Genomic DNA, 27494 nt, shown 5'->3' with positions numbered 1-27494 from the left:
AGCTACGGGTGTTGTATTATACTAGGAGGTCAGTAAAGTCCAGCTACGGGTGTTGCATTATACTAGGGGTCAGGTAAAGTCCAGCTACGGGTGTTTGTATTATATTAGGGGTCAGGTAAAGTCCAGCTTCAGGTGTTGTATTATACTAGGAGGTCAGGTAAAGTCCAGCTACGGTGTTTGTATTATACTAGGAGATCAGGTAAAGTCCAGCTACGGGTGTTGTATTATTCTTGGAGGTCAGGTAAGTCCAGCTACAGGTGTGTATTATATTCGGAGGAGGTCAGGTAAAGTACAGCTACAGGTGTTTGTATTATACTAGGAGATCAGGTAAAGTCCCCAGCTACGGGTGTTGTAGTTATTCTTGGAGGGTCCAGGTAAAGTCCCAGGCTACGGGTTTGCATATTATTAGGAGGGCAGGTAAAGAGTCCAGCTACAGGTGTTGTATTATACTAGGATGGTCAGGTAAAGTCCAGCTACAGGTGTTGTATTATATTAGAGGGTCAGGTAAAGTCGTACAGGCTCAGGTTTTGTATTATACTAGGAGGTCAGGTAAAGTCCAGCTACAGGTGTTGTATTATATTAGGGGTCGGGTAAAGTCCAGCTACATGTGTTGTATTATACTAGGAGGTCAGGTAAAGTCCAGCTACGGGTGTTGTATTATACTAGGAGGTCAGGTAAAGTCCAGCTACAGGTGTTGCATTATACTAGGAGGTCAGGTAAAGTCCAGCTACAGGTGTTGTATTATACTGGGATGTCAGGTAAAGTCCAGCTACAGGTGTTGTATTATACTAGGAGGTCAGGTAAAGTCCAGCTACGGGTGTTGTATTATATTAGGAGTTCAGGTAAAGTCCAGCTACAGGTGTTGTATTATATTCGGAGGTCAGGTAAAGTCCAGCTACAGGTGTTTATTATACTATTAGGGTCAGGTAAAGTCCAGCTACAGGTGTTGTATTATACTAGGAGGTCAGGTAAAGTCCAGCTACAGGTGTTGTATCATACTAGGATGTCAGGGTAAAGTCCAGCTACAGGTGTTGTATTATATTAGGGGTCAGGTAAAGTCCAGCTACAGGTGTTGTATTATACTAGGAGGTCAGGTAAAGTCCAGCTACGGGTGTTGTATTATACTAGGAGGTCAGGTAATGTCCAGCTGCAGGTGTTGTATTATACTAGGAGGTGAGGTAAAGTCTAGCTTCAGGTGTTGTATTATACTAGGAGGTCAGGTAAAGTCCAGCTACGGGTGTTGTATTATACTAGGAGGTCAGGTAAAGTCCAGCTACAGGTCGTGTATTATTCTTGGAGATCAGGCAAAGTCCAGCTACGGGTGTTGTATTATATTCAGAGGTCAGGTAAAGTCCAGCTACGGGTGTTGTATTATATTAAGGGTCAGGTAAAGTCCAGCTACAGGTGTTGTATTACTCTTGGAGGTCAGGTAAAGTCCAGCTACAGGCATTTTATTATACTAGGAGGTCAGGTAAAGTCCAGCTACAGGTGTTGTATTATACTAGGAGGTCAGGTAAAGTCCAGCTACAGGTGTTGTATTATACTAGGAGATCAGGTAAAGTCCAGCTACAGGTGTTGCATTATACTAGGAGGTCAGGTAAAGTCCAGCTACAGGTGTTGCATTATACTAGGAGGTCAGGTAAAGTCCAGCTACAGGTGTTGCATTATACTAGGAGGTCAGGTAAAGTCCAGCTACAGGTGTTGCATTATACTAGGAGGTCAGGTAAAGTCCAGCTACGGTGTTGTATTATACTAGGAGGTCAGGTAAAGTCCAGCTACGGGTGTTGTATTATACTGGGAGGTCAGGTAAAGTCCAGCTACGGGTGTTGCATTATACTAGGGGGTCAGGTAAAGTCCAGCTACGGGTGTTGTATTATATTAGGGGTCAGGTAAAGTCCAGCTACAGGTGTTGTATTATATTCGGAGGTCAGGTAAAGTCCAGCTACAGGTGTTGTATTATACTAGGAGATCAGGTAAAGTCCAGCTACGGGTGTTGTATTATTCTTGGAGGTCAGGTAAAGTCCAGCTACAGGTGTTGTATTATATTCGGAGGTCAGGTAAAGTCCAGCTACAGGTGTTGTATTATACTAGGAGATCAGGTAAAGTCCAGCTACGGGTGTTGTATTATTCTTGGAGGTCAGGTAAAGTCCAGCTACGGGTTTGCATTATATTAGGAGGTCAGGTAAAGTCCAGCTACAGGTGTTGTATTATACTAGGAGGTCAGGTAAAGTCCAGCTACGGGTGTTGTATTATTCTTGGAGGTCAGGTAAAGTCCAGCTACGGTTGTTGCATTATACTAGGAGGTCAGGTAAAGTCCAGCTACGGGTGTTGTATTATACTAGGAGGTCAGGTAAAGTCCAGCTACAGGTGTTGTATTATACTAGGATGTCAGGTAAGGCAGCTACAGGTGTTGTATTATATTAGGGGTCAGGTAAAGTCCAGCTACAGGTGTTGTATTATACTAGGAGGTCAGGTAAAGTCCAGCTACAGGTGTTGTATTATATTAGGGGTCGGGTAAAGTCCAGCTACATGTGTTGTATTATACTAGGAGGTCAGGTAAAGTCCAGCTACGGGTGTTGTATTATACTAGGAGGTCAGGGTAAAGTCCAGCTTACAGGTGTTGCATTATACTAGGAGGTCAGGGTAAAGTCCAGCTCCGGGTGTTGCATTATACTAGGAGGTCAGGTAATGTCCCGCTACAGGTGTTGTATTATACTAGGAGGTCAGGTAAAGTCTAGCTTCAGGTGTTGTATTATACTAGGAGGTCAGGTAAAGTCCAGCTACGGGTGTTGTATTATACTAGGAGGTCAGGTAAAGTCCAGCTACAGGTCTTGTATTATTCTTGGAGGTCAGGCAAAGTCCAGCTACGGGTGTTGTATTATATTCAGAGGTCAGGTAAAGTCCATCTACGGGTGTTGTATTATATTAAAGGTCAGGTAAAGTCCAGCTACAGGTGTTGTATTATTCTTGGAGGTCAGGTAAAGTCCAGCTACAGGCATTTTATTATACTAGGAGATCAGGTAAAGTCCAGCTAGAGGTGTTGTATTATACTAGGAGGTCAGGTAAAGTCCAGCTACAGGTGTTGTATTAACTAGGAGGTCAGGTAAAGTCCAGCTACAGGTGTTGCACTTATACTAGGAGGTCAGGTAAAGTCCAGCTACAGGTGTGCATTATACTAGGAGGTCAGGTAAAGTCCAGCTACAGGTGTTGCATTATACTAGGAGGTCAGGTAAGTCCAGCTACAGGTGTTGCATTATACTAGGACGGTTCAGGTAAAGTCCAGCTACAGGTTTTGTATTATACATGGAGGTCAGGTAAAGTCCAGCTACGGGTGTTGTATTATATTAGGAGGTCAGGTAAAGTCCAGCTACAGATGTTGTATTATATTCGGAGGTCAGGTAAAGTCCAAGCTACAGGTGTTTGTTATTATTCTTGGAGGTCAGGTAAAAGTCCAGCTACGGGTGTTGTATTATATTAGGAGGTCATGTACAGTCCAGCTAACAGGTGTTGTATTATACGTAGGAGGTACAGGTAAAGTCAGCTACAGTGTTGTATATACTAGGATGCCAGGTAAAGTCCAGCTCAGGTGTTGTATTATACTAGGAGGTCAGGTAAAGTACAGCTACGGGTGTTGTATTATACTAGGAGGTCAGGTAAAGTCCAGCTACGGGTGTTGTATTATCTAGGAGGGGTCAGGTAAGTCCAGCTACAGGTCTTGTATTATTCTTGGAGGTCAGGCAAAGTCCAGCTACGGGTGTTGTATTATATTCAGAGGTCAGGTTAAAAGTCCATCTCGGGTGTTGTATTATATTAAAGGTCAGGTAAAGTCCAGCTACAGGTGTTGTATATTCTTGGAGGTCAGGTAAAGTCCAGCTACAGGCATTTTATATACTAGGAGATCAGTAAAGTCCAGCTAGAGGTGTTGTATTAATAACTAGGAGGTCAGGTAAAGTCCAGCTACAGGTGTTGCATTTACTAGGAGGTCAGGTAAAGTCCAGCTACAGGTGTTGCATTATACTAGAGGGTCAGGTAAAGTCCAGCCACAGGTGTTGAATTATACTAGGAGGTCAGGTAAAGTCCAGCTACGGGTGTTGTATTATACTAGGGGGGTCAGGTAAAGTCCAGCTACAGGGTGTTGTATTATACTAGGAGATCAGGTAAAGTCCAGCTACAGGTGTTGTATTATACTAGGAGGTCAGGTAAAGTCCAGCTACAGGTGTTGTATTATACTAGGAGGTCAGGTAAAGTCCAGCTACAGGTGTTGTATTATACTAGGAGGTCAGGTAAAGTCCAGCTACGGGTGTTGTATTATACTAGAGGTCAGGTAAAGTCCAGCTACAGGTGTTGTATTATATTCAGAGGTCAGGTAAAGTCCATCTACGGGTGTTGTATTATATTAAAGGTCAGGTAAAGTCCAGCTACAGGTGTTGTATTATTCTTGGAGGTCAGGTAAAGTCCAGCTACAGGCATTTTATTATACTAGGAGATCAGGTAAAGTCCAGCTATAGGTGTTTGTATTATACTAGGAGGTCAGGTAAAGTCCAGCTACAGGTGTTGCATTATACTAGGAGGTCAGGTAAAGTCCAGCTACAGGTGTTGCATTATACTAGGAGGTCAGGTAAAGTCCAGCCACAGGTGTTGCATTATACTAGGAGGTCAGGTAAAGTCCAGCTACGGGTGTTGTATTATACTAGGGGGGTCAGGTAAAGTCCAGCTACAGGTGTTGTATTATACTAGGAGATCAGGTAAAGTCCAGCTACAGGTGTTGTATTATACTAGGAGGTCAGGTAAAGTCCAGCTACAGGTGTTGTATTATACTAGGAGGTCAGGTAAAGTCCAGCTACAGGTGTTGTATTATACTAGGAGGTCAGGTAAAGTCCAGCTACAGGTGTTGTATTATACTAGGAGGTCAGGTAAAGTCCAGCTACGGGTGTTGTATTATACTAGGAGGTCAGGCAAAGTCCAGCTACGGGTGTTGTATTATATTCAGAGGTCAGGTAAAGTCCATCTACGGGTGTTGTATTATATTAAAGGTCAGGTAAAGTCCAGCTACAGGTGTTGTATTATTCTTGGAGGTCAGGTAAAGTCCAGCTACAGGCATTTTATTATACTAGGAGATCAGGTAAAGTCCAGCTAGAGGTGTTGTATTATACTAGGAGGTCAGGTAAAGTCCAGCTACAGGTGTTGCATTATACTAGGAGGTCAGGTAAAGTCCAGCTACAGGTGTTGCATTATACTAGGAGGTCAGGTAAAGTCCAGCCACAGGTGTTGCATTATACTAGGAGGTCAGGTAAAGTCCAGCTACGGGTGTTGTATTATACTAGGGGGTCAGGTAAAGTCCAGCTACAGGTGTTGTATTATACTAGGAGATCAGGTAAAGTCCAGCTACAGGTGTTGTATTATACTAGGAGGTCAGGTAAAGTCCAGCTACAGGTGTTGTATTATACTAGGAGGTCAGGTAAAGTCCAGCTACAGGTGTTGTATTATACTAGGAGGTCAGGTAAAGTCCAGCTACGGGTGTTGTATTATACTAGGAGGTCAGGTAAAGTCCAGCTACAGGTGTTGTATTATACTAGGAGATCAGGTAAAGTCCAGCTACAGGTGTTGTATTATACTAGGGGGTCAGGTAAAGTCCAGCTATGGGTGTTGTATTATATTAGGGGTCAGGTAAAGTCCAGCTTCAGGTGTTGTATTATATTAGGAGGTCAGGTAAAGTCCAGCTACAGGTGTTGTATTATACTAGGAGATCAGGTAAAGTCCAGCTACAGGTGTTGTATTATTCTTGGAGGTCAGGTAAAGTCCAGCTACAGGTGTTGTATTATATTCGGAGGTCAGGTAAAGTCCAGCTACAGGTGTTGTATTATACTAGGAGATCAGGTAAAGTCTAGCTACAGGTGTTGTATTATTCTTGGAGATCAGGTAAAGTCCAGCTACGGGTGTTGTATTATATTAGGAGGTCAGGTAAAGTCCAGCTACAGGTGTTGTATTATACTAGGACGTCAGGTAAAGTCCAGCTACAGGTGTTGTATTATACTGGGATGTCAGGTAAAGTCCAGCTACAGGTGTTGTATTATACTAGGAGGTCAGGTAAAGTCCAGCAACGGGTGTTGTATTATATTAGGAGTTCAGGTAAAGTCCAGCTACAGGTGTTGTATTATATTAGGAGGTCAGGTAAAGTCCAGCTACAGGTGTTGTATTATACTATATTAGGGTCAGGTAAAGTCCAGCTACAGGTGTTGTATTATACTAGGAGGTCAGGTAAAGTCCAGCTACAGGTGTTGTATTATATTAGGGGTCAGGTAAAGTCCAGCTACAGGTGTTGTATTATACTAGGAGGTCAGGTAAAGTCCAGCTACAGGTGTTGTATTATATTAGGGATCAGGTAAAGTCCAGCTACAGGTATTGTATTATACTAGGAGGTCAGGTGAAGTCCAGCTACGGGTGTTGTATTATACTAGGAGGTCAGGTAAAGTCCAGCTACAGGTCGTGTATTATTCTTGGAGATCAGGCAAAGTCCAGCTACGGGTGTTGTATTATATTCAGAGGTCAGGTAAAGTCCAGCTACGGGTGTTGTATTATATTAAGGGTCAGGTAAAGTCCAGCTACAGGTGTTGTATTACTCTTGGAGGTCAGGTAAAGTCCAGCTACAGGCATTTTATTATACTAGGAGGTCAGGTAAAGTCCAGCTACAGGTGTTGTATTATACTAGGAGGTCAGGTAAAGTCCAGCTACAGGTGTTGCATTATACTAGGAGATCAGGTAAAGTCCAGCTACAGGTGTTGCATTATACTAGGAGGTCAGGTAAAGTCCAGCTACAGGTGTTGCATTATACTAGGAGGTCAGGTAAAGTCCAGCTACAGGTGTTGCATTATACTAGGAGGTCAGGTAAAGTCCAGCTACAGGTGTTGCATTATACTAGGAGGTCAGGTAAAGTCCAGCTACAGGTGTTGTATTATACTAGGAGGTCAGGTAAAGTCCAGCTACGGGTGTTGTATTATACTAGGAGGTCAGGTAAAGTCCAGCTACGGGTGTTGCATTATACTAGGGGGTCAGGTAAAGTCCAGCTACGGGTGTTGTATTATATTAGGGGTCAGGTAAAGTCCAGCTTCAGGTGTTGTTATATACTAGGAGGGTCAGGTAAAGTCCAGCTACAGGTGTTGTATTATACTAGGAGATCAGGTAAAGTCCAGCTACGGGTGTTGTATTATTCTTGGAGGTCAGGTAAAGTCCAGCTACAGGTGTTGTATTATATTCGGAGGTCAGGTAAAGTCCAGCTACAGGTGTTGTATTATACTAGGAGATCAGGTAAAGTCCAGCTACGGGTGTTGTATTATTCTTGGAGGTCAGGTAAAGTCCAGCTACGGGTTTGCATTATATTAGGAGGTCAGGTAAAGTCCAGCTACAGGTGTTGTATTATACTAGGATGTCAGGTAAAGTCCAGCTACAGGTGTTGTATTATATTAGGGGTCAGGTAAAGTCCAGCTACAGGTGTTGTATTATACTAGGAGGTCAGGTAAAGTCCAGCTACAGGTGTTGTATTATATTAGGGGTCGGGTAAAGTCCAGCTACATGTGTTGTATTATACTAGGAGGTCAGGTAAAGTCCAGCTACGGGTGTTGTATTATACTAGGAGGTCAGGTAAAGTCCAGCTACAGGTGTTGCATTATACTAGGAGGTCAGGTAAAGTCCAGCTCCGGGTGTTGCATTATACTAGGAGGTCAGGTAATGTCCAGCTACAGGTGTTGTATTATACTAGGAGGTCAGGTAAAGTCTAGCTTCAGGTGTTGTATTATACTAGGAGGTCAGGTAAAGTCCAGCTACGGGTGTTGTATTATACTAGGAGGTCAGGTAAAGTCCAGCTACAGGTCTTGTATTATTCTTGGAGGTCAGGCAAAGTCCAGCTACGGGTGTTGTATTATATTCAGAGGTCAGGTAAAGTCCATCTACGGGTGTTGTATTATATTAAAGGTCAGGTAAAGTCCAGCTACAGGTGTTGTATTATTCTTGGAGGTCAGGTAAAGTCCAGCTACAGGCATTTTATTATACTAGGAGTTCAGGTAAAGTCCAGCTAGAGGTGTTGTATTATACTAGGAGGTCAGGTAAAGTCCAGCTACAGGTGTTGCATTATACTAGGAGGTCAGGTAAAGTCCAGCTACAGGTGTTGTATTATTCTTGGAGGTCAGGTAAAGTCCAGCTACGGGTGTTGTATTATATTAGGAGATCAGGTAAAGTCCAGCTACAGGTGTTGTATTATACTAGGAGGTCAGGTAAAGTCCAGCTACGGGTGTTGTATTATATTAGGAGGTCAGGTAAAGTCCAGCTACAGATGTTGTATTATATTCGGAGGTCAGGTAAAGTCCAGCTACAGGTGTTGTATTATTCTTGGAGGTCAGGTAAATTCCAGCTACGGGTGTTGTATTATATTAGGAGGTCAGGTAAAGTCCAGCTACAGGTGTTGTATTATACTAGGAGGTCAGGTAAAGTCCAGCTACAGGTGTTGTATTATACTAGGATGCCAGGTAAAGTCCAGCTACAGGTGTTGTATTATACTAGGAGGTCAGGTAAAGTCCAGCTACGGGTGTTGTATTATACTAGGAGGTCAGGTAAAGTCCAGCTACAGGTCTTGTATTATTCTTGGAGGTCAGGCAAAGTCCAGCTACGGGTGTTGTATTATATTCAGAGGTCAGGTAAAGTCCATCTACGGGTGTTGTATTATATTAAAGGTCAGGTAAAGTCCAGCTACAGGTATTTTATTATACTAGGAGATCAGGTAAAGTCCAGCTAGAGGTGTTGTATTATACTAGGAGGTCAGGTAAAGTCCAGCTACAGGTGTTGCATTATACTAGGAGGTCAGGTAAAGTCCAGCTACAGGTGTTGCATTATACTAGGAGGTCAGGTAAAGTCCAGCCACAGGTGTTGCATTATACTAGGAGGTCAGGTAAAGTCCAGCTACAGGTGTTGCATTATACTAGGAGGTCAGGTAAAGTCCAGCTACAGGTGTTGCATAATACTAGGAGGTCAGGTAAAGTCCAGCTACAGGTGTTGTATTATACTAGGAGGTCAGGTAAAGTCCAGCTACGGGTGTTGTATTATATTAGGAGGTCAGGTAAAGTCCAGCTACAGATGTTGTATTATATTCGGAGGTCAGGTAAAGTCCAGCTACAGGTGTTGTATTATACTAGGAGGTCAGGTAAAGTCCAGCTACAGGTGTTGTATTATACTAGGAGGTCAGGTAAAGTCCAGCTACAGGTGTTGTATTATACTAGGATGCCAGGTAAAGTCCAGCTACAGGTGTTGTATTATACTAGGAGGTCAGGTAAAGTCCAGCTACGGGTGTTGTATTATATTAGGAGTTCAGGTAAAGTCCAGCTAATGGTGTTGTATTATATTCGGAGGTCAGGTAAAGTCCAGCTACAGGTGTTGTATTATACTATATTAGGGTCAGGTAAAGTCCAGCTATAGGTGTTGTATTATACTAGGAGGTCAGGTAAAGTCCAGCTACAGGTGTTGTATTATACTAGGAGGTCAGGTAAAGTCCAGCTACAGGTGTTGTATTATATTAGGGATCAGGTAAAGTCCAGCTACAGGTGTTGTATTATACTAGGAGGTCAGGTAAAGTCCAGCTACGGGTGTTGTATTATACTAGGAGGTCAGGTAATGTCCAGCTGCAGGTGTTGTATTATACTAGGAGGTCAGGTAAAGTCCAGCTACAGGTGTTGTATTATACTAGGATGTCAGGTAAAGTCCAGCTACAGGTGTTGTATTATATTAGGGGTCAGGTAAAGTCCAGCTACAGGTGTTGTATTATACTAGGAGGTCAGGTAAAGTCCAGCTACAGGTGTTGTATTATATTAGGGGTCGGGTAAAGTCCAGCTACATGTGTTGTATTATACTAGGAGGTCAGGTAAGTCCAGCTACGGGTGTTGTATTATACTAGGAGGTCAGGTAAAGTCCAGCTACAGGTGTTGCATTATACTAGGAGGTCAGGTAAAGTCCAGCTACGGGTGTTGCATTATACTAGGAGGTCAGGTAATGTCCAGCTACAGGTGTTGTATTATACTAGGAGGTCAGGTAAAGTCTAGCTTCAGGTGTTGTATTATACTAGGAGGTCAGGTAAAGTCCAGCTACGGGTGTTGTATTATACTAGGAGGTCAGGTAAAGTCCAGCTACAGGTCTTGTATTATTCTTGGAGGTCAGGCAAAGTCCAGCTACGGGTGTTGTATTATACTAGGAGGTCAGGTAAAGTCCAGCTACAGGTCTTGTATTATTCTTGGAGGTCAGGCAAAGTCCAGCTACGGGTGTTGTATTATATTCAGAGGTCAGGTAAAGTCCATCTACGGGTGTTGTATTATATTAAAGGTCAGGTAAAGTCCAGCTACAGGTGTTGTATTATTCTTGGAGGTCAGGTAAAGTCCAGCTACAGGCATTTTATTATACTAGGAGATCAGGTAAAGTCCAGCTACAGGTGTTGCATTATACTAGGAGGTCAGGTAAAGTCCAGCTACAGGTGTTGCATTATACTAGGAGGTCAGGTAAAGTCCAGCTACAGGTGTTGCATTATACTAGGAGGTCAGGTAAAGTCCAGCTACAGGTGTTGCATTATACTAGGTGGTCAGGTAAAGTCCAGCTACAGGTGTTGTATTATACTAGGAGGTCAGGTAAAGTCCAGCTACGGGTGTTGTATTATATTAGGAGGTCAGGTAAAGTCAAGCTACAGATGTTGTATTATATTCGGAGGTCAGGTAAAGTCCAGCTACAGGTGTTGTATTATTCTTGGAGGTCAGGTAAAGTCCAGCTACGGGTGTTGTATTATATTAGGAGGTCAGGTAAAGTCCAGCTACAGGTGTTGTATTATACTAGGAGGTCAGGTAAAGTCCAGCTACAGGTGTTGTATTATACTAGGAGGTCAGGTAAAGTCCAGCTACAGGTGTTGTATTATACTAGGAGGTCAGGTAAAGTCCAGCTACGGGTGTTGTATTATATTAGGAGTTCAGGTAAAGTCCAGCTACAGGTGTTGTATTATATTCGGAGGTCAGGTAAAGTCCAGCTACAGGTGTTGTATTATACTATATTAGGGTCAGGTAAAGTCCAGCTATAGGTGTTGTATTATACTAGGAGGTCAGGTAAAGTCCAGCTACAGGTGTTGTATTATACTAGGATGTCAGGTAAAGTCCAGCTACAGGTGTTGTATTATATTAGGGGTCAGGTAAAGTCCAGCTACAGGTGTTGTATTATACTAGGAGGTCAGGTAAAGTCCAGCTACGGGTGTTGTATTGTATTAGGGATCAGGTAAAGTCCAGCTACAGGTGTTGTATTATACTAGGAGGTCAGGTAAAGTCCAGCTACGGGTGTTGTATTATACTAGGAGGTCAGGTAATGTCCAGCTGCAGGTGTTGTATTATACTAGGAGGTCAGGTAAAGTCCAGCTACAGGTGTTGTATTATACTAGGAGGGTCAGGTAAAGTCCAGCTACAGGTGTTGCATTATACTAGGAGATCAGGTAAAGTCCAGCTACAGGTGTTGCATTATACTAGGAGGTCAGGTAAGTCCAGCTACAGGTGTTGCATTATACTAGGAGGTCAGGTAAAGTCCAGCTACAGGTGTTGCATTATACTAGGAGGTCAGGTAAAGTCCAGCTACAGGTGTTGCATTATACTAGGAGGTCAGGTAAAGTCCAGCTACAGGTGTTGCATCATACTAGGAGGTCAGGTAAAGTCCAGCTACAGGTGTTGCATTATACTAGTAGGTCAGGTAAAGTCCAGCTACAGGTGTTGTATTATACTAGGAGGTCAGGTAAAGTCCAGCTACAGGTGTTGTATTGTATTCGGAGGTCAGGTAAAGTCCAGCTACGGGTGTTGTATTATACTAGGAGGTCAGGTAAAGTCCAGCTATGGGTGTTGTATTATACTAGGAGGTCAGGTAAAGTCTAGCTACAGGTGTTGTGTTATACTAGGAAGGTCAGGTAAAGTCTAGGAGGTCAGGTAAAGTCCAGCTACAGGTGTTGCATTATACGCGGAGGTCAAGTAAAGTCCAGCTACAGGTGTTGCATTTTAATATGAGGTCAGGTAAAGTCCAGCTACAGGTGTTGTGTTATACTAAGAGGTCAAGTAAAGTCCAGCTACAGGTGTCTTATTAAACTAGGAGGTCAGGTAAAGTCCAGCTACAGGCATTTTATTATACTAGGAGGTCAGGTAAAGTCCAGCTACATGTGTGTTCAGTATTTGAGCTATAAAGCCGCAGATGAAGAGGGTGTTTATTCACTATAGGCTAAGATGTGTGTATTCAAGTGTAAAACGCAAATATAAAGTGTGTGTGATAAATATCAACTCACAGCCCCGTGTGTGTATGTGCGTGCGTGTGTGTTCCCAGGTGGTGCCCCTACCTTCAGGGGGTTGGAGGGTCTTGTTGTTCTGGGTGCACCAGCCTACTGGGTGGAGTTCGGCAGTCATGACATCACACCAGAAGTCGGCCTTGCGGTCATCTCCGTAGCCACTGAAGCGCAGCAGCAGCAGCTGGCTGCAGGTGGTGACGATGGTGGCCACCCAGTAAGTGTCTGGCCTGCTCTTATTGGCCACCTCCAGCTTCATCCCCGGCTGGAAGCTGCTCTGTAGGCTGATGTCCACCTGCGAGGACCAATCAAAGAGCACCATGTCACACAAGAGCCCGCCCTCACTGACACTGATAGGTGAGCTTGATTCTAATGGGCTTGCACTTAAGAGGTAAATCAAGTGCAATGGGCGAGATAATGCACATCTATACATTGACGTTCTAAAGTGGAAGACACCACAGCTGAGCCATGATTGACAGAATAAAACACAGGTGGGCCACAGGTAATGAACAGGTCATTTTGAAAATCTCCCCACCCACGCTATCTGTTTATGAATCTGTTTGTTCACAAGGGTCAAGAGTTCTTTAAAGTTCCACTGATCTTTCAACCACTTACGGACAGTGACTCACAGAGGGAACATGAGGACGAGAGCGAGAGCGAGAACATATCTAAAGGGCTAGTACCAGGAAATGGATAATGTAATGTGTTTCAACCATAGCCACAGGCTGCACTCACACATATCTAAAACCAATTACATAAAACACAACACACATAAGCACGCGCGCGCACACACTGCCTGTGTTACTGGAAAAAAGCCAACATCTTAGAACTAAAAACAATGCAAATGGCCTCATGACTTCCTGATAAAAACAAAGCAAATATGCTGTATCACACAGGATGGCTTATGTAAGAGAGGCAGAGGCAGAGAGACAGAGACAAAGACAGAAGACAGAGAGAGAGAGACATAGAGAGAGAGACCATGAGAGAGAGACCCCACAATGAATCACTTTCTCAATTGGCACTAGGTCTGTTGAGAGCATGAGAGATATTTCACTATTTCACATTTTCAGGGGAAATCATGCTCTTTTTCCTGTGACTCAGTCCACTTACCAACAACACTCCCATTCAAATATGGGTAATCTGGGCAATCACAATAACAAAAAACTGGCAATCACATCAGCGCAACCCTCATGGACTTCACACACAGAGCTTGAGCCCGCTTAAACTGGCATCTATGAAATCAGTCAACATCATTAAACCCACTGAAAGTCTACTTCCATACTGTATGCTCCTTTCTTTCTGCTACATTATGTAGGACTACTTATGCATTCCCTTTTCCCATAGTCCCTTGCAGCTGTGTGGCGGGCCTCCTGAAGATAAGCCTGATAAACATCTGTTCTCACTACTACTACTGGCAGTCTGACACTACACCAGGCAAGACAGGGGAGTACTTTAACATATAAGGCAGGGGTATTCAACTCTTACCCTACGAGGTCCAGAGCCTGCTGGTTTTCTGTTCTACCTGATAATTAATTGCACCCACCTGGTGTCCCAGGTCTAAATCAGTCCCTTAGAGGGGAACAATGAAAAACGGCAGTGGCACTGGCTTCGAGGTCCAGAGTTGAGTTTGACGGATATAAGGTATACATGCCTTTTTCCATCTTTTTCCAACTTCCATGGAGCCTGAGTCATAATCTCTGAGTAATTGTGTGGGTTGTGTTCAGGCCGGCTGGTCTGGTGTGGTTTGGTGTGGGTTGGATTAAATGGAATCAATGCTAAATGTCACACAGGAATTTACGTGTGTATGACGCCAAAATAGACATACACTGTGTACAGCACATTGGCGAAAGTATTCAGACCCCTTCCCTTTTCCCACATTCTGTTAGGTTACAGCCTTATTCAAAAATTGATAAAATAAATAAAAATCCTCATCAATCTACACACAATACCCCAGAATGACAAAGCAAAAACATGTTTTTAGAAATTCTTGCAAATATATTAAAAAAACAAAACATAAATACCTTATTTACATAAGTATTCAGACCCTTTGCTATGAGACTCGAAATTGAGCTCAGGTGCATCCTGTTTCCATTGATCATCCTTGAGATGTTTCTATAACTTGATTGGAGGCCACCTGTGGTAAATTCCATTGATTGGACATAATTTGGAAAGGCACATGACTGTCCACAGTTGACAGTGCATATCAGAGCAAAAAAACAAGCCATGAGGTAGAAGGAATTTTCAGTAGGTGCTCCAAGATAGGATTAGGTCGAGGCACAGATCTGGGGAAGAGTACCAAAAAAGGTCTGCAGCATTGAAGGTCCACAAGATTAAATGGAAGAAGTTTGGAACCACCAAGACTCTTCCTAGAGCTGGCCAAACTGAGAAATCGGGTGAGAAGGGCCTTGGTCAGGGAGGTGACCAAGAACCCGATGGTCACTCTGACAAAGCGCCAAAGTTCCTCTGTGGAGATGGGTGAACCTTCCAGAAGGACAATCATCTCTGCAGCACTCCACCAATCAGGCCTTCATGGTAGAGTGGCTGGACGGAAGCCACTCCTCAGTAAAAGGCACCACAGCCCACTTTGAGTTTGCCAAAAGGCACCTAGAAGACTTTCAGACCATGAGAAACTAGATTGTCTGGTTTGATGAAACCAAGATTGAACTCTTTGGCCTGAATGCCAAGTGTCACGTTTGGAAGAAACCTGGCACCATCCCTATGGTGAAGCATGGTGGTGGCAGCATCATGCTGTGAGATGTTTTTTCAGCGACAGGGACTGGGAGACTAGTCAGGATGGAGGGAAAGATGAACGGAGCAAAGTACAGAGAGCTCCTTGATTTAAACTTGCTCCAGAGCGCTCAGGACCTCAGACTGGGGCGAAGGTTCACCTTCCAACAGGACAACGTCCCTAAGCACACAGCCAAAATAACGCAGGAGTGGCTTCGGCACGAAGCCTCTGAAAGTCCTTGAGTGGCCCAGCCAGAGCCCGCACTTGAACCCAATCGAACATCTCTGCAGAGACCGGAAAATAGCTGTGCAGCAACGCTCCCCAACCAACCTGACAGAGCTTGAGAGGATCTGTGGAGAAGATGGGAGAAACTCCCAAATACAGGTGTGCCAAGCTTGTAGCGTCATATCCATGAAGACGAGGGCTGTAATCGCTGCCAAAGGAGCTTCTACAAAGTACTGAGTAAAGGGTCTGAATACCAATGTAAATGTGGTATTTCCATTTTTTCTTTGTCATTATGGGGTATTGTGTGTAGATTGATGAGAGAAAAAAACAATTTAATCCATTTTAGAATAAGGCTGTAACGTAACAAAATGTGGAACAATTCAAGGGGTCTGAATACTTTCCGAATGCACAGACGCAACAATGACGACGCAGGGTATGTTATCTCTGGTATGCGAGTCTCAGTCAACAGCAGTGACTCTGAATATGTGACTGTATTTGTATTTGTGGTCTTCAGCAAGTAAGTCATGACTGGGCCTATGAGCCTAACTACACTGTGTTTAACATCATTAGCTAAAGTACATTCTCACTCAAACACATGTTTAAAAGGGATTTGCGTGATTGCCACTCATTCAATAACAGTATTTACAAGATGTCGTGAGGGTTATGGAAATGTAAACGTGTGCTTCTCACTCACATGTTTGAAAGCGGTGTGGGGTGCAGCGGTCGCCCCCGTCTCCTCTAGGTACTCCTCCCAATTAAAGTCTGCCTCTTCCTCCATGGAGTCCGCGTCTGATAGGAAGAAAGCGCTGTCAATCATTTTGACTGACACCAACCCAGTCACAAAACATTCAAACTCACCATAAAAACAAGCATCACAGCATCACACTCAATAATGACATGTTTTATTTCATTAAATAGCAGAAACAAAATAAGTCAGTCGACATTCATACCGGTTATAGACTAGGGTGATATTGTCTATATGAATGCACCTGCCACTGTATTGAAGCCATTGGATGCAGTTATTATTTATTGCAGGCGATAGGTTCAATACACATCACTGTGTTCTGTATCAAAGTTCGGTTCACACTGTGAACCCGAATGAACACATTCAAAAATCAAATAAACACTAGCCCTATAGGCTTTCAGAGGTCCCGTGTGGCTCAGTTGGTAGAGCATGGGCCTTGCAACACCAGGGTTGTGGGTTTGATTCCTGCCGTGGACCAGTACGGGTGGAAATGCATGCACTCACTTCTTCGCTTGCGTTGTAGGCCTATGTCACTTTACTAAATCTGAGCTGCAATCTTTTTTTCTGTCTATTCCGTTCAAACAACTCGAGCCTATGCGCACGTTGTAATCAAAATTTAAATCTTAATTGGCTCATTTCAAACTGTCCTTTGGTGAGGCGCAGCTGGGAGCTAGTTCTGTACAATGGTGACTGGTGGGGGTCGATAAACCAAAATTGGGGGATCCTCCATCATCGTTTAAATCTCCAGTTTGGGAAGATTTTGGCTTCCCAGTAGATTACAACGCGGATGGACAGAGAGTTGTGGATAAAACGTTAACAGTATGTCGCCACTGCTCAACGAGAATGGCCTATGCATCTGCCAACACCTCAAATATGTTGACGCATACGCTGACATCACCCCAGCATACCGGAGCAAGACGGAAGTGCAAAGAAACTCAACATCGTCTCACCTCTGCATTCAAGCATTCCTTGGCAGCTGATTCTGACTGGGCCAAAGAAATTACAGGAGCGATAGGTAGACTATGTTTATATATTTTTTAGTCTTTGGTTTATAGCCGTAGGTGTGCACCCATTCTCGGTGGTTGAGAACAGAGGGATTCAGCACCTCGTGAAAGTGCTGGATCAACGTTACAAACTTCCCTCTTGCATTCATTTCAGCAAACGTAGTACCCGCTCTATATATGTAAACAAACATGTAGTACCCGCTCTATATATGTAAACAAACATGTAGTACCCGCTCTATATATGTAAACAAACGTGTAGTACCCCGCTCTATATATGTAAACAAACATGTAGTACCCGCTCTATATATGTAAACAAACGTGTAGTACCCGCTCTATATATGTAAACAAACGTGTAGTACCCGCTCTATATATGCAAACAAACATGTAGTACCCGCTCTATATATGCAAACAAACATGTAGTACCCGCTCTATATATGCAAACAAACATGTAGTACCCGCTCTATATATGCAAGCCAAAGCTTTCAATGAATCGGCCAATGCACACTGTAAAGGCACTTAACAGTGACAGCCCATTACATTACCCCGGGAATGGGAGATGTCCCATGCTACAGACAAGCCCTCTTTCTGAGAGTCACAACTGTGCATCTGGCACTTAACGAGGCAGTGTCACGGTGCGTTCGTAACCAAGTGGGAAGTGGGAATATACCACATATGACTGGAAACAATCCACTTGAACAGCCCTCCAACTGTTAATTACTAGTGGGGAAACTCGTCTATCATCCTGAGCACCCACTTCTCCGACATGGTGACCTCTGATGTCACCTACTAAGGAATTGGCCTTTATAACAGTATTATCTGCAGTTAAAATAAATCCATTATTGTGATTTTTGAACTCTAATTTCTTGGATGTGTAGTTTAATGTGTATAGTGTATTTTTATGTGTATTCTTGTGCTAAACAGGGCTCATCTGGAACAGAGATCTTGGTCTTAGCCTCGACTCCCTGTCAAAATAAAGGTTAAATCAAATTAAAGTAAAATACAATGCAGTGGAGAAAAAGCAATGAAACAAGAATAATGTTGTAAGTAAAACAGAATATTTCCACAGTCCCTAGCGAAAGAGTCGAGTGGAATACAGTTTGCGTGGAGTGGGGAAAAAATGTGTACGCCTTCATTCTGCAACGATCAAAGTCACGGTGTAAACAGATACGTCATAATAAGCATAACATACAGATTTAATGAGACAAGCAGGGTGAGATCTGATCACACACACCAATGTCATTTCTCTAAATCTACAGGGAAGGAACTTTATAAAGAACACAGCAGGAACCAGCTGAAATGCAGTTCAGTCTCTTTTCAACCATCCAAAATTAGGTCACTTGAAAGTGTATCTGATCTTTAGTGAGTTTTGTGTGTGTGTGTGTGTGTGTGCATGTGTGTGTGTGTGTTCCAGGTCTTACATAATTCCACTAATGTTTCTCCTCAAGGTGAGAGCTGTTTAATTTGCCCGTGGGAGACTGTTACTTGGACAAGGTATAATGTGTGAGTGTGCGTGTGTGTGTGTGAGAGAATCTGCATCTCTTGTTCCTGCTGTGTGGTTTCTCCCCTCCAGGCTGTGTCTCATGGGACTTTGTGTGTGGGACTAAACCTGCACTAATGAGAGAGAAGAAACTACCAGTTGTTGCAGTCGGGGGGTTTCTGAAAAGAATCTGCTAGGGTTGCACTTCTCCTTTACACATAGTAGTGTGTGTGTGTGTGTGTTTGTGTGTTCACACTCCCCATCCCCAGACCTTTACAAAGGCTATGACATCATACCTTCCAGTATCCATCTCCACCTCATTCAAAGGGGTTACGTTACAAACGGTGCTTTTAACAAAAAGTAATCTTGTATTTGGGATTTAGAAAAGCACTTTAAAAATCCTTAAAGATATGTTTTATAATTAAAAAGATCTTAGATCAACCGTAGTGTTGAGAAAATGCTCCTAGGTGAGTTGCATTTCCTCTTTCCTGTCCGCCCGACAAAACTTTCCTGTTTTCTATTTCTTTTAATCCGAGTTCCACTTTTCCAGTCTGTTCATCTGATAAGAAGCACCTTGTCGGGCTGAACATTACAGAACCAGGAAGTGAACACAGGAAAACAATGACAGAGAGACTATGACTCTACAGTCAGCTCATACATCCCCACACCACTGACCAGGTAAACCGGACCAGATTCTCTCACAGCTTGTCACAGCGGCTGCTGCAGATTCCTGCTGAATAATCAAAACAAAAGAATAACCCTGCACTACACGCATTCTGAGACCTGGATGAAGGTCAATAATGGTGTGGCATGTCAAAAGGAATGGGAAAAATTGGAAAATGGCTGCTTTTCAATGCAATCACTGAGCATTCTGAAACCACAACCCCCTGTTGTGATTGTGATACAATGGAGATAAACGGTTGTACGCTTCACGTGTCATCAAACAATGGCAGACAAAAAATGAGGAAGGGATCGAAGATTAAAAAGCGTAGGTAAAATCCCTCACCTGAGTACACCCGTTCTTCTCTCCCATTGGTCGGGCTGTGGGATTTCCCCGCGGAGAGGGCCAACGGCCTGTCCTGTGGGCGGGACTGCATCCTGCTCTCTTCCTGGTAACCTTTACCCTTTTACCCTTTGTCCGTCTGTCTTCAGACTCCTCAGTCTTCACTGCATCTCCCCCATTCCTCCACTGTGTCACACAAAGGGGGAGTTAAAGTAGGAATGGAGCATTAAAATCCATATCATGTCCATCTAAACTGTAACGAAAGCCAATATGACCATTTATTTCAGACCATACAGATGAGAAAAAAGAAGAAACCCACACACTGCTCTTGATGGCGCCACTGCTCTTTAATAAGCTTTAAGTACCGGCCCCAAGGCCTTCGTCAGAGCTTTTGAAAATGTATTAGCACCCTTATGTAGACATAGCCCCACCCACATCCGTTCCATGAATAGAATGGGGTTGGGCTCGAGGGAAAATAAGTAAGTGTTACCAAATATAACAATGTGCATTTCATAAATATTCGAATAAAGTGTGTTCCACAAACCACAATGAGGACATCGACTCACCAGGCAAGTTTTCATAAATCATTGGGTACAGCGCCAGAAAAACGTCAGAGTAATCTGAAATGGGGGAATTAATTCATGTTCACATTTACAACATAACATACATTAGGCATTTCATCATTAAGACCTTTAGAAAATAATGTCTGGAGGGTGAAAATCCAAAAACATTCTCTTTTGCTCAGTATTATTTATATCACATCCCCTGTCTGATATCTTAACTTTCTCTATGCTACAAAATCTAAAGGTAGAAATGTCATGTTTTGATCATTAAAATGTACTGCGACTGTCGTTTCTCCTGATTGAACTTTAATGGTCACTAATACTCTGTATGAGAGAACGAGAGGTTTTACCTACATAACAGCCCACTACACAGAAGGGACAGCCTCTGTTCTACTAATTATATTTGTACAGCACGGTGTATTTCTATGTCTCTGCTTGGTACAGTCTGCGAGAGCAATGTGCAGTTTCTGCTGTTCTGGATTTGCATACCTCAGCACAGCTCTTCAGCCACAAGAGATAACCAATCACAGTTGAAATAAGGTAGAAGAACAGGACCGACACACGCCACAAAGATCAGCGTTACATAAACCATTACGAAAGAAGAGGTATTTCAAATGACTTAAATCGCTCATATAGGAATCATAACGCTTAGTCATCATTTACTCATAATTGTGTTTTATCTAAAAGATCTTAGAGAAAAACAAACTAAATATTCTCCTATTGTTTTTCCACTCTGTCTCTTTGCCAGATCACATGGTTACATTTGTGATATTTTGGGATAACTGCCATTTCGCTCAGCCTCCGCAATGACTCACTGTAACTGCACGCACTTCCATCAAATGTTCAATTAACCCTGATTCATAGAGCAGTTTCATACCAATGCCCTTCAATCAAACTAATACACAAAAACAACTCTCTGCAGACTTCGCAAATTTGCCTAAGCATTCAATGGGGATTCAAAAGAGCAATAGGCAATGTTATGTGCTTGTCATCATGCGTTTTTATAGCATGAGGAACATCATTGGAAATGCATTTAAATCAACTCGATGCTTAATTGCATAGCTGTGTCCTTTCACAACATGTAAGCCTTCTGAATGTGTCCTCTGTCACGCAGGGATCCGAACACACATATATCCATAGCGTAAACAACAAGCTGGACTAATTGGACTCCCATGACGCTGCCCCCTCTCCCTCTACACTCAGCCTGATAGTCCACATGCTCCGGGACGTAGATATAGGCTCCATCTACTGACTTTAGACCAGAAACTATCAGAGATCCCAATCCGCAGGGTCCATTAAATAACTAACATGTAGTATAAACCACAATGGCTCGGACACAATCAGAGAAAATCACAGATTTACATGTAGGTTTACTGGATAAAGAGAACCGGGAAACTTATCTCACAGAGAGAGGGTCACATATCCCAGAAATGTTCTCAATGATTTAAATCGAAAAGGTTCACTATTATAGCATTCAGTCAGGAGGATCTAAAGCTGCGTTTACACAGGCAGTCCAATTCTGATATATTTTTTCACTAATTGTTTTTAAAAAAGCAGCCTAACTAAACCACTAAATTAAAACATATTGGTCCATACTTGTCCCCAGTTTCCCAGTGAGCAGCCCAGATTGGATCCTGGATTAGATTGATCTGTGTGTTAATCTGAGATGGTTAAAGCCTCATCAGATTGAGATGGAGGGGGCGGTGTTATGGGTTAGCCAGAATGAGTCCAGTAGACGCCACACGCGTCCCTTAGCTGCCTTTCTCTAAAACCCCAACCAGGACAATAGACAGATTTAATGGGGAATGAACAGATTAACTAACACTATTTGGGCTGGGTGTGTCCTTCCTTATCTCCCGTCATGTTTTTGTTTGTAGGTATCAAAATATGACACAATTTATCCTGTTACTGTAGTGTTATAGGCTTAATGTAGTTTTATAGACTAAATGTAGTGTTATAGACTTAAGAGTAATGATCTCTCAACGATTTCTACACTTCTGTTTTATCACTCACTATGTAACCTACAATATAACATCCAATGAGAGATTTCATGATTTCTCAGTATCTATGATGTTTTAGTATAATATATCAGTAGAATATAGTGTCTTGTCTCTATGGCTCATCTAGCCTGGTGTGTTCCTTAAACAGCCTGTGATGCTGGGTGAGATCAGCTGACTGAGATATTTAAAAGACTGAAGAGCAAACAACTGCCCCAGGCAGACAGACAGACAGACAGACAGACAGACAGACAGACAGACAGACAGACAGACAGACAGACAGACAGACAGACAGACAGACAGACAGACAGACAGGCCACAATGCACAGAGGCAATTAGAAAACATACCAATGGGCAGCCTACTGCCTACAACAGCAGCTTCAGGAAACTTCTCCAGCATCAAGCCATAGTTTGAGTAACATCACACCAGATGGTCTATATGATTACTTTTTCCATAAACTCAAAAATAATCGAAAATAGATTCAAACGGATCTTGTTTGATCTTATTCCAAGTGTCGTGTCGCTTAATAAGATGTCTTTATCTTCTTTGAAGAAAAAAATCATCCGATGTAGGCCTATCATTGGACAGCCTTTCTGCGCAGAGCACGTTGTGTCTGTTATGATGACTCTGATGCCACGTGATTCTCATTATCTCTCCTCCAGACATTGAGTTGCTCATGATCCGGTCAAAAGAAGAAAATATATATATTTTTAAACTCCCGTGATTCATTCATCCATATACCTCACTGAAGACTCTTAGTGGAGAAAACGAAATGTGGCTTTCTTTACATTGCAATTAATCTAGTCAGCCAGACACTTCCCATGAGCAATTGGCCTTTAGCCATTATTTCACCTAAAACTACAGCAGACACCTCTGAACTGACGATGTCAGGTCACAACCTTGACCTAATACATCCGTTTTCCATATCACTTTGTTATGTAAATCCCCGTGAAATATGTGTTAGTAATGTAAGTTGTTCTTGGCTAATACAATTCTCTGTCTTCACTCACAGAGCTGTGCCAATCCATCAATGTTTCATCTGTTCTTCCTTTAGAACCTTATCGGGGACATTTGCATACAATGGCATGTGCTATCAAAAGATCGATTATGAACGGCGCTGAGGAGCACATGAATAAAACCATCATTAACCATGCATCCTTGATCATCTTTACCCCTATACCATATCCCTGGACACTTCACAGGGGTTTACTGGAAAGAGGCGAGATCTTCTCCGTGATGTTGCTTCCATTCCATCTCTGCTACACCAGTACAAAGGCAAAACGATCTCACATGACAGCCACGGACCTACCGTGTGTTTTAGGGTATTATGGCAATACGCAGCCTGAATACGCATGAGTGCGCACATGCACATCCCTGTTCATTCGGAAACGTGGCTTTATTTTTATATTCATTATGGAGCCGAATGTAATCCCGAAGAGGGATCATCAGAATAATGCGCAGCTAAACTCCGGATTTGCTGACCGCCCGCAATAAAAAATAAATAATGAAATGGATATATGCGCGGTTTAACCAAGTAGAAACTTCATCATAGAAATTTGGCATAACGTCGGATTGGGAGAATTACCTCGTGCAATTTCACAATCATCCAGATTGGATGTTAAAACCTTGATGGATGATTAAAAAGACAAATGGAACCGTTCATCACACCATTACCCCATGTCTACTAAATAACGATACAAAAAAATAGATTGTAACTGCTAATGCTGATAAAGTGAAACAGGAAATGTAGCTATGCGTACTGTGCATTCGTGGGATACGGGTGTCACCGACGTCCTCCGTGCGTTACACAGTCAGTCATTTGTAGACGGCACTTCGCTAATGTACTTTGCACACAAAGTATTGCAGCGGAAAAAAACTCTAACCGTATTGCTAAACGTCTACTTCTAATTTAATTCATTAGAGCTTGTTAATGTGCATCAAAAGAAACTAAAACTGGACTGTTAACTGCAGTAATTTAATTTTTTCCTCATTCAAAGATTTTACATGCAGTTTTTACACACCAAAACCCGCCATGTTGAAAGTGGTTTGACATATTGGCAATGTCCGGTATTTTCCGATGCCTTTGCGCACCTATCTGTGGAAAAAGCATGACACACTTACACGTTTAAACTGTAAATATGTACATTTAAAACGAAGCCAGGGGTGTGAACTTAACTATTTATCGTTTTCAGTAGAAAGAAGACCGTTAGATGGAAATTCATTTATCACGCTTATTGAAATGTGTTTTTCCTATGCACGGCAAGCATTAAAATAAATGTTTATGTAACCAATTTATTTTGCATCAAGGTTTACATTAAATAAAGAAAAACAATCATACTAACTAAATTGAAAGTGCCACGAAGCGACGTTCTCACCGCATGTGAAAGCTATAATTACGCACGTAAAAACACTTTGAACAACTTGGCTCCTGAATGCACCAGTATTTCTGTTTCTAGAGAAACAGCCTCGGGTAGGAATGGTTAAAGGTTTTAGCCAGGAAAAACCATTAACGGTAGATATTTGGTCGAGAAAACGACGGCTCTGGATTAGTAACCTACATAAATATTTAAAGAAGCGTCAACCTGTCACCTGTCTTACCTTAATTATGTTTTTTTTCGCGTCAAATTTGCGAGCCTTTTTCGTTCGGTGGAAACCAGCGAGCGACGTCTTCCAACTGCACAGCACAGAGCTCGTTCCAATATGGCATCTCACATCTGCGCATGTCCAAAAATCTTCAGATTATTTTCAAACCAACTCCTTCAATGACCTTTGGTGCAGTTACGAAATTTGTTCAGCCAATTATAAATAGAATGTCGAAGTAGGCTACCCACCCCCATATTTGAACCCCTCGGTCTTTCATAGCTGAAATACACAACACATAGATATTGTTACCAGTGTGTTTACACAATGATGAAGCCACCATTTCTACACTTCTGAACCAAGTTTTTAATTTTATTTCATCTATATTTAACTAGGCAAGTCAGTTAAGAACACATTCTTATTTACAATGACGGCCTACCCCGGTCAAACCCTAACAGATGGGCAGATTGTGTCCGGCCCTATGGGACTCCCAATCACGGCCGGTTGTGATACAGCCTGGAATCGAACCAGGGCCTGTAGTGACCACTGCGCCACTCGGGAGCCCAATTCATGATAGATGCAATGACATTTCCGAATACGTTTTTATTTTTATTGTCGAGACTAATTGTTTCATTGTTTTAAAATGGGAATATGGGCTATCTTCTATTAAGGGTGTTTTTACATGTGAAATATAAGTGTCCAATACACAAATCCCAACAGAAACCAGTAGGCATACTGTATAGTCAAAGATAAAAACCTGTTTAAGCCTGGAGCCAAAAATGCTTGTCTGACAACTATTTGACATTCAAATAAATGAACCAACGTATAGGCCTATGCATGTGCTACCCCCTTCTTTGAGAATTACATTGGCACTGTTTCTGACTGTTACAGTCGTGTCTTGACATACTAACCTTTTCTTTCGGTGAATTGTGTGTTTTTCTTAAGAATTATGCTATTCACCCTATAGTGAAACGTAACTCAATGTTCAGTGTGCTCGAGAGACAGTCTTACTGATTACAAGGGAATTCAGTGTAACATACCGCACAGAAGTCGTATTCATTTGATGGTATTCATTTAAAAGATAAGTTAATACGGTATCGGTTATTAACAGCTCAATTTGTGTTGTTCTTGTAATGTTAGTGCATAATGTCAAAACTGTTTCCACTTGACTGAAAACTGAAAACGTTTATGCACTTTATTAAAACACTTAGAGCAGTCCTACGTGAGATAAACCATTGACATGCATTGATAAGCAATGCATTGATAAAAGCGAGTATCTCATGATCATTCAGTCCGTCAACCAAACCCTTGTATTCACGGGGTCCAGAAGGAAATGGGGGAATACGGGCTTCATATGGTCCCAGTTCGGCGCATGTCTCCAAAGTCCCAAACGGAAGGCGACTCAGCAAGGCATGAACGTTTTAAGTTCCCATCAATTGATTTGTATTATCAACCATAATATGATCAGGGTATCTTCATGACTATGTAACAAAAGCATCGCATTCAATGGATATGGAATTAGAAGCAGGCCTATTGTACAGTCACATTGTTGGGAATACCTCGTGTACTGAAGTGGCTGGCATCCTTTTATTGTTCTCACTAAATGACACGTATTTCACATGCCTCCTCCATTTGGAAGATTGTCCATTTCATCCAATAATTGTTATAGCGTTCAAGCGTTCCTTGTAACGTTTACAGGTATTTCATACCAAAGTCGATGCTATCCTCTAGTGGCAGAGCGTGTGTAGGCCCAGTCGACACCTGAATGGGAATAGACAGACACGATGAGTGTATGAAATAACACATTTTCAACTGTCTTGAATTGGGTATCATATCTTAAGAGGCTATTCTTTTCACTGAATAAATGTACATTAAAAATATGTATGATTGTTTGAAATCTATGGTTACAACAGTGTATTGTGGAGGTTTTAGGCGTGTAAAATGTCAGGCTATAATGTTTGGTATAGACTGTGAGTAAATCAATTGTTTTAAATTGCGGAACAACAATGCAAAATCTAAATTGCGCAATATAGGCCTACTTGTTGGATAATGATTTTGGGGAACCCTGCAACCTCCTGCCGACATCATACCACAACAGTGCTAGAATGAATGAGCATCATCTTCCACTTGCAACTCTCAAACAAAAAAGCTGGCAGTCACTCAGATAGGCCTCCCGAATGGTCTGAGTTGCCTAGCCACCAACGGCGTCATCCGCACCCCTTTGGTGAAGCGAATGTCTCTCCGCGGCTTCGCCACTCTCGGTCCATCCCGGTGGAGGGAAGTGTGCGTATGCACGTGGGGGTGAGGTGCTGGTAACAGATGGTTGGTTAGAAGCGCGCGGTTTGATCTGCCAGAGAAGAGGTTTTAACAAGTGCGCGGGGAACCGATTATCGGGCCACTGCCCTTTGTCTGTGTGCCAGTCAGAAGAAAAGTGCTGGTTTGTCTCTACAACTCAATAACTCCCAAATTCATCTAGCCTGCCTTGAAAATGACCATGGAGTAGGCCTATCGTAAACCATTGGATTTAATAAAATGCCATAGTCCTATTGCAAACCCATAGGCTATGGCTATAGATTGAATACTTTATTAATCAGTAATTAATTAGATTCCAACTCCCTCATTCCATAACTAGAAAATGGTGGCTTTATGACTAGGCCCTGGCCATTCAAAGTCGGTTTTGCTTATTAACACTAGAAAGGATCCCACTTTGAGCCAATGAGCAGTTATTCTGACAGCAAAATAACAGTCATATAAATATATTTCATATACTATTGCAAAAATAATAATTTGGTTGTGTGTTATGAAGGCTTGGGTAACATTAGAATATGTTAGAATATGTTACC

The 27494-nt window shown here is 42.5% G+C and overlaps 1 protein-coding gene across 5 annotated transcripts in view; it reads right to left on the bottom strand.

Moving 5' to 3' along the window:
* The window catches only part of LOC115179968 (scm-like with four MBT domains protein 2), a 141667-nt gene extending 116845 nt beyond the window's left edge, over positions 1–24822 (bottom strand). For 2 of the 5 annotated variants that reach the window (XM_029741785.1, XM_029741787.1), the window contains exons 1-5: positions 24670–24822; positions 20077–20130; positions 19514–19696; positions 15976–16070; positions 12383–12623 (exon numbers count right to left, since the gene is read on the bottom strand). In XM_029741785.1, the coding sequence (XP_029597645.1) occupies positions 12383–12623; positions 15976–16070; positions 19514–19604 (427 nt within the window). In that variant the 5' untranslated portion in view covers positions 19605–19696; positions 20077–20130; positions 24670–24822. The remainder of the gene's footprint in view (positions 1–12382; positions 12624–15975; positions 16071–19513; positions 19697–20076; positions 20131–24669) is intronic. The other 3 variants (XM_029741788.1, XM_029741789.1, XM_029741786.1) reach the window with 2 other exon arrangements.
* Positions 24823–27494: the final 2672 nt, after the last annotated feature.

Source organism: Salmo trutta, chromosome 40, assembly GCF_901001165.1.
Source record: "Salmo trutta chromosome 40, fSalTru1.1, whole genome shotgun sequence".
NCBI classification, from domain to species: Eukaryota; Metazoa; Chordata; class Actinopteri; order Salmoniformes; family Salmonidae; genus Salmo; species Salmo trutta.
This window is presented reverse-complemented; position numbering and strand designations above follow the sequence as displayed.